Source organism: Nicotiana attenuata, chromosome 10 (genome assembly GCF_001879085.1).
Source record: "Nicotiana attenuata strain UT chromosome 10, NIATTr2, whole genome shotgun sequence".
In the NCBI taxonomy this organism is placed as follows: Eukaryota; Viridiplantae; Streptophyta; class Magnoliopsida; order Solanales; family Solanaceae; genus Nicotiana; species Nicotiana attenuata.
The window spans coordinates 50,934,536-50,942,982 of record NC_031998.1 but is presented as its reverse complement, the minus strand read 5'-3'; the positions used below and the strand labels follow the sequence as shown (position 1 = coordinate 50,942,982).

At 34.7% G+C, this 8,447-nt stretch overlaps 1 protein-coding gene across 1 annotated transcript; it reads left to right on the top strand.

The window, feature by feature from the left end:
* On the top strand, positions 688 to 2,316 carry LOC109233510 (amino acid transporter ANTL1-like). Its single transcript, XM_019399400.1, has one exon. The coding sequence runs from the start codon at positions 912 to 914 to the stop codon at positions 2,202 to 2,204; it is 1,293 nt and encodes a 430-aa protein (XP_019254945.1). The 5' UTR covers positions 688 to 911; the 3' UTR covers positions 2,205 to 2,316.

The window sequence follows — 8,447 nt, the reverse complement described above, 5'->3', positions numbered from 1 at the left end:
TATATATATATATATATATATATATATATATATATATATATATATATATATATATATATATATATATATATATATATATATATATATATATATATCTTGTTTTTCACTTTGACATTTATTTTATTTTGCTATATTGATGATATGAATTGAGCTAAAAGAAAAAAGTAAAAATTCTTATAGTTGATCCAACTCATTGGGGACTAAGCCGTTGTTGACGTTATTGTAGTTTGATGTGGCACAAATTTTTAAAATGTAAAGAATAAAAGAAGACTTTTGAATATTGGAGTTTTATAATAACTGTGTGTATAGCATAAATAAATTCCCTTCGAATTTTGTGGTTTTAAACATGTTATATCATTCCTATAAGGGTACTTTGCAATATGTAACTGATGAAATTAAAAATTTACTAAATATAAAATTAGGTATTCTTTTTGACATATACTAAAACAAACAATAAGACATAAAACTAAATAAAACAGACAGAATAAAAATATATATCCAATAATAATTAGAATTAGTAAGTAATAAACATATTTCCAACCATATCTATCCACAACAAACAAATTTTTTAATATCTATCCATAATAAATAAAATAACTAATTTGATTAACAAAATTTAACTTTTGCCACAGAATTCTCCTGAAAAGTAGGAGAGCAGTTACCAATAAACAATTGGACACATTGCTTCATAATAGCCACTGAAGTCTCCTCTTTACGCAAAAGTATTTCAAGATTTTAATAACTACAGATGTGAGGTATCATAACACAAACAGGAAATAGCATAGAGATCTCATATGATAGAAACTGAATCAAATAAATGGTTTCCTTTCTCCATTATAATTAATCCCTTTTGATCATTTTCACATTTCATTCTCTTCTGGTCACAACCGTTCATACAAATCGTTGCCAATATGGCCATTGGCTGCAATGGAAAAGCTGCCATTGGTGAATCATCAAAAGAACTTCTTTTACCTAAAGAAGAAACCCCAATTCTTGAAAATTCAAAATCTTGTCTTCCTAAAACATTTGCCAATTTCTTCATTGCTATTGTTGGTGCTGGTGTTCTTGGTTTACCTTATACTTTTATGAGAACCGGTTGGATTACTGGTCTTGTTACCCTATTTTCTGTTGCAGCTTTAACTTATCATGGTATGATGCTTTTAATCCATACAAGAAAAAGACTTGATCTTTCTTTAATTGGTGATTCAAAGATTTCATCTTTTGGAGATCTTGGTTTTGTTGTTTGTGGTCCAATAGGTAGATTTGCTGTTGATGTTATGATTGTTTTAGCTCAAGTTGGATTCTGCATTGGCTATCTTATTTTCATTGGCAATACATTATCTCATCTTTTGAGTTTGTCAAAAGGTTTTGGAATTGGAATTCCTTTGTTTTCATCTGCTAAAAGTTTGTATATATGGGGTTGTTTTCCATTTCAATTGGGATTAACTTCAATTCCCTCATTGACACTTTTAGCCCCTTTGAGTATATTTGCGGATGTAGCCCAAATTGGTGCAATGGGCGTAGTTATGGTTGAGGATGTGATGACTTTTACGAATCAATGGCCGTCTGATATACATGCATTCGGTACAGTTTCTACCTTCTTTTATGGATTAGGCGTCGCGCTTTATTCATTTGAAGGTGTTGGAATGGCTATACCATTAGAAGCAGAAATGAAAGACAAATCAAAGTATGGTAAAATATTGGCTTTGTCAATGTTCTTGATTGCTTTAATGTATGGAACATTTGGAGTAATGGGGTATTTTGCATTTGGTTCAAGTACAAAGGATATAGTCACATCTAATATGGGAAAAGGAGTGTTAAGCACATTGGTAAAAGTTGGTCTTTGTATTAATTTGTTCTTCACATTTCCCTTGATGTTAAATCCAGCTTTTGAAGTATTTGAGAGGAGATTTTGTGAAGGAAATTATTGTGTTTGGATGAGATGGATACTTGTTTTGGGAGTGACATTAGTGGCATTATTGGTACCTAATTTTGCTGATTTTATGTCATTGGTTGGTAGCAGTACTTGTTGTACACTAGGCTTTATTTTGCCAGCATTATTCCATTATAAAGTATTTAAAGAAGATATGGATCGAAAAGGAGCATTTTTTGATTTGGGATTAATAGCCTTAGGGGTATTTTTTGGAGTTTCTGGTACTTGGTATTCCCTAGTTGAAATGTTTGCTGATGGCAAAAATGTTTAATATGTTTCAGTTTATGTTCCTTAATCAGTTAATACGAATTGGATCATGTAATATTATGATTCTTGAATCCCATTTCATTGTGTGATTGAAATATTTACTATGTAGTTTATGAGCTTTTTGGTGTCTTATTAATTGTTTGGGAATGTGATCTAAAACTCTTGCTTTATCATGTAACATGCATTGTGTAGTGTTTGCTTAAGCAAAGGCGAATCCATAATGTGAAGTCAATGAGTCCAGTTTTAAGATTTCTCGCATCGAAGGCTAATATCTGTTGAGATTTTAGTAAGTTTTACATATAAATCTATACTCTGTGTCAAAATTATAGGTTTAGTTGAACTCGTAAACGAAAAGCTACATCCGCCCCTGAGCTAAAGAATTGACTGAGGATTTATTCGTGACCAAGTTCATTTCTCTTGATATGCAGTTGAAATCTTAATGGCCTCAATTTATTTTGTTCCAGAATGGCAAGATTTACAACACCTATTATTATACTCCCTTCACCTCAGTGCTTATATAGTACTTTTTTACATAATTTCCAAATATATAAATTTTGTTCCAAAAAATTGAAGATGATATGTCTGAAGTCACAATTAAAATTAAGAAGCTTTGACACTCGAAATCTGAAATTTGTCACATAAATTGGGACATAAGGAGTATCTAATCAGGGGCGGAGCCAAAGACGGACCTATGCTATACCGAGAGTAGTCACCGACAGCCGTAAATTTCGGCAAAAATTACATGTATACATGTATACGTCTTTAGAAAATAGTGATATATTAATAGTGGAAACTCTCTATACAAAGCAAATTTTGGTTGAATCCAAAAGCGTACCCCCGACCTTTAAGTCCTAGGTCCGCCTAGAACTAGAACACAACCAATGGGTTCGGCCGAACCCAGTAACTTTTGCCTCAACTATGTATTTGTCTTAAGAAATTTATCGAATATGTACAATCTATTAATTTAGAACCCAATAATTTAAATATATTAGATTCTCGAACCCATAAACTTCAAATTCTGACTCTATCTCTATTGATTTTCATAATCTACTTCAAAGATCTGCATTTGGTAGATTCGCGTTTAACTTTTTTTATAGCCACAGTTGCTCCATGAAAAAGTTCGAAAGAAAGGTAATCACATGCGACATGTTTTCAATTGAAAGATACATTACTTTAATTGCAGCTATGGATGTCAATGGTTTGATTAAAAAAAGGGCCAAAATATCCTTGAACTATTTGAAATAGCTCAAAAATATTCTCCTTTTATTTTTGGTACCAAAGATATCCTTGCCGTCTATGTTTTGGACCACAAATGCCCCTTAAACCGTTAGTCTTGCCATCGAAGTTGACATGGCAGTCCAACTGGATTAGATTTGCTTACATGGCCATCCATCTAAGAAATCCAGCATGGCAAAAAGTTTATTCTTTGTTCTTGAATCCTAATCACAAAAAAAGAAATCAGAAAATTAAAAAATACCAAAATAGTTCTTGATTGTGGTTTATGATTTGATTAACTCCATTGTTCTCTTTTCTGAATTTGATTAAAGATAGAACTGCCCTTTCAAAATCTTTTCCAAAGAATGTGAATGGTATTTTTATAAAGAAATAATTTTTTTTAAAAAAAAAAATATAAAATGCATGCTATTTTTAATCACCAAATCAAACAATATAATTAATCCCAATATTACTAATACACTCTATTAAGTACTGTTCTTATACACCCTACCAAACGAACCCTTAAAATATTGGCTCACAATCACATCACCCCATTTGGATATTTTGTTTCTCTTGTTTCTATGCTTGTATGTAATGTTCATTTGCTTGAATGGCCGTTTTCAGCATTTGTGGCTGACTTCTCATTGCAAGTTCGTGGCTCCTTTGTAAGGAGCTCTAATTTGACTAATTTTGCCTTGCAGATTATATATTTGGACAATTGAAGCACGTGAATTGAGTTTCTATTGGTGAGTTTGAGTAAAATCTAAGCAGATTCCCATCAAAATTAGTATGATGGGAATTAGAGGCGAATCCAGGATTTAAAGTTTATGGGTTTCTGTCATAATCTCAAATTAATATACAATAATAACTGGATTCACAGTTAGATATTTATAAATATTTAATAGAGTTTTTAATAGAAATACAGAATCCATGCAAAAGTTACTGATTCCCGAAAACCCAGTTATTGCACTCTAGATCCGCCACAGATGGGAACGGGAACCAGTTGGTAGTGTGAAAAACTAAAAGTTCCATTAATACATCGCCCCGCAGCCAAAATTTAAAAAACATATAACTAAAAAATAAAATAAAAACATAAATATAATTTCTAGTCTCAAAATATGTCTTAAGATTAATGTAGTGTTATTTGAACTTTAGACCGGGTAAATTAGAATTGGGCTCCAACACTAAAGCTAACACAATCACTTCACCTCTCTATTTCTAGAGTATTATCGAACTAGTCTTAACGTACGCGTGTTACGCCTGTACCTTGTTTGGTTTAGTCATTTTTTATAAATCACATAAATATTGTGTTAAAAGTTATGCTTGAGTTATGAAATAAGAGTTTAAGCACCTGAAACTGATAACTAGTATAGTTGAACACAATTAAAAATATAATTAGAATAATTTGTTCGTATCAATAATTTTGATAATAATAACAGAAACTCAAAACTTTATTTACACAATTGAGAAGGAAAGAGAATAAAGGCTTTTGGAGAATATATTTCATACATGTAATATAAAAAAATAATTATTTAATATAAAGGTATATTTATATTATACATTATATATCCGTGAAAACTTTGCTCAATTATTTTGTTCTAACATTTTATATGCCTAAACATTTCTTTTTCCCTTTTCAAGACATATTTCTCGTAGTTATACTCTAACAATCGAGGTACCTCCGCGGGGTCGGTGTGTTTATCGAACCCGTTTTTACTCATTCCCCGAGAGCTTTGACCTCGATCGTTTCTCCGATCATTCCGAGGAGCATTACGGCCCGAACCATTGTTTCTCCGATCGACGTACGACTGATACCATTCTTTATTTGACCTCGATTCCCTGTCTGTATCCCTCGGGGGCTTAGCTGCCGATATGTTAGGATGAACTGAACCCGAGTGGGCTCCCAACTGGTCGCCTTCGACCCTAATCTTCAATTGGTAACGGTTATGTACATTCAACCACGTCACAGTTGGATACTCGATCAGATTTTGCTTTAATTGTCGAGACGCAATCGAACTCCTTTCATTCAAACCCTGCATAAAAGACTGTACTGCCCAGTCATCCGAGACCGGTGGTAATTCCATTCGCTCCATCTGAAACCTGGACACGAACTTCCTCAACATCTCGTCGCTCCTTTATTTTATCTTGAATACACCCGATTTCCTCGTTGCTACCTTTATGGACCCGGCGTGTGCTTTGACAAAGGCATCTGCTAACATACCAAACGAATCAATAGAGTTAGGAGGCGAGTTATGATACCAAATCATGGCTCCTTTCGACAATGTTTCCCCAAACTTTTTTAACAACACTGACTCGGCCTCATCGTCGTTAATCATTTCCTTTGATCCCGCAAGTGTATGAAGTAATATGCTCGTTAGGGTCGGTTGTCCCGTTATATTTGGGTATATCGGGCATGCGAAACTTCTTAGGAATGGGCATCGGAGCCGCGCTCTGAGGGAACGGTTTTTGTATGAACTTTTTGGCATCTAAACCTTTCAAGACCGGAGGTGCCCCCGGTATCTGGTCAACACGGGAGTTATAAGTTTTCACTTTTTTGTCGTTGTCTTCAATCTTCTTTTCCCCGGACTCGATCCACTTGGTTAGCTCTTCAGGTATTCTCATAATAGTGGGATCAGTCCCCGAGCCATTTTCGTTCGACCTCTCTAGCGCTGGTTCAGCACGTCGAGTGTTTTCTAGTTCAGCTATGCTCGGAGTTTTATTCTGACACTGAAGTTGAGCGATAGCGATTTGCTAATCTTGTAGCATCTCTAATATCACTTGGAGGCTGACTCCCCCATCTCCTATTCCTGGTATTCCTTGGCCTCCAGATCGGGCTTCCCTGCGTACACTCCCTCCGGGGTCTGTGCCTAGATCTGCATTCAAGGCAATGTGCGAACTAATATCAACTGGTTCCACATTTGGCATTTCCACTGGGTTTATCGGTCGTACATCGACCCCTACGTTGTTGTTTTCTCCATGAAATCCAAGACCTTCGCTGTCATGAATAGGTGTATTTTGCGAGTTCGACATGTTTAATCCTGAGAATAAAAAATTCTTGATAAGAAAAAGTGTAAAAGTAACGTGTGTAATGAGAATCAGTAATGAAATAATCACTTTTATCTTTAGCCCCACGGTGGGCGGTAAACTGTTTACCTCGAAATACGAGTAACAATTAAATTTGATTTGTGATTTTAAAGATATGTGATCTAGTTCATACCAATTAATAATCAAGAAGTATGAAGTATAAATGAAGGAAATACGTGAATCAAACCAATGTTACATAAGTAGTATCGACCTCGAGCTTTAGTGACCTCGAGATGAATTAAGAACAATAAAGTAAGAACAATAAAGATAAAGGACGATTTTGATGAACAATGAGCGAAAAGTAGAGAGTATATTCTTTGCTAATGATTAGATGATATTTACATATGATTGGGGTCCCCTTTATATAATAGGGAAACCCTAAATAAGGTACATTTTCATTTACAGTAAGGAATCTTATTGGGACAGCTGTCTAACCGCCTAGTACGAAATCGTACAATTCTATTCCGGGATTTGCGCCATGATTTTGGGGACGTGGCAGGAATCTGGCTCATTCTGTTAGAAATCCATAATGGCATTATTTCGGGGTCGACCATACTCAGCTTCGGTATTCATCGTACTTTGATCTTCGGGCATTACATCCTATCTTCGAGCTCGAGTATGTTCCATCGGGCTCGAACTCGACCTTGCCTGAACTCGGGCTTAAGACGACCCTTGGGCCTGAGAGATCGGGTATTTCGACCGTATACAAGGTTATTGAAAATAATTGCTATCAAATTTTAAGAGTTTTAATTGTATGTTACTGTACATTGCTTCGATATTGCGATTGGAACTAAAAATTGAACTATAACAACTAATTTCTTGGTTTGAACATCTAAGCTAACCCCCCCCCTACCCCTCCCCCCCCCCCCCCCAAAAAAACCTTCATGGAAGAGTTCTTAAAAACTTGATAATCTGAAAAAGCGTTTTGTGAAATTATGATTGGTTTGATCCGAATCTTACTAGGGATTGTTGGGTTGATGTTGTGAAGCTATAACAGATAAGCATCTAAAAATTTAGATCAAACTAATCATAAATTCAAAAAAGAGAACAATGGAGTTTTTTATCAAATCATAAACCCCAATCAAGAACTATTTTGGTGATTTTTAATGTTTTGATTTCCTTTTTTGTGATTAGGATTCAAGAACAAATAAACTTTTTGCCATGCTGGATTGCTTAGGTGGATGGCCATGTAAGCAAATCTAACCCAGTTGGACTGCCATGTCAGCTTCAATGGCAAGACTAACGGTTTAAGGGGCATTTATGGTCCAAAACATAGACGACAGAGATATTTTTGGTACCAAAAAGAAACGGAGGTTATTTTTAAGCAATTTCAAATTGTTCAAGGACATTTTTGGCCCTTTTTCGATTACAAAAATGATGATATCTACTATATTTTGGTTTTTCTGTTTACTTGTAATTAAAATTAGATTTTCTGTAATTTTCCAATAGTCTCAATTATATTTACATCGGTTTAATTCGATCAAGATAAGTGATTAATGTTGAAACAATGTACTACCATAATTTTGAAAGTAAGTCATGTTAATTTCTGTAGATTTATCATTTACCATGTCTGTCACGACCCAAATCGATGGGCTGCGACGGGCACCCGGTACCTTACTCAACCGAGTACCAACATAACGTATCTTTTCGTATCATACTATCATAGAATACTGAGCCGTAGAGGCTGCCGTGAAGTAGGTAGAATACAACACGTAATGTCAACTTATACATAAGACATATGAGTCTCTAAGACCAAAATAACCACTCATACACTGAACATAGGCTGACAAAGTCATACAATCATTTACGTACATGATAACTGTCTACAAGACTCTAAGGATACATAATGGTCATAAAGGCCAGGACAGAGCCCCGCCATACCAAACAATACACATCTAAATCATACTGACCAAACAAGCAACTACGGAGCAAATGGAGTGCACCAGCA

Coding starts and splice junctions, on each gene's coding strand:
- LOC109233510 (XM_019399400.1), top strand. CDS start 912: ATGGCCATTGGCTGCAATGGAAAAGCTGCCATTGGTGAATCATCAAAA.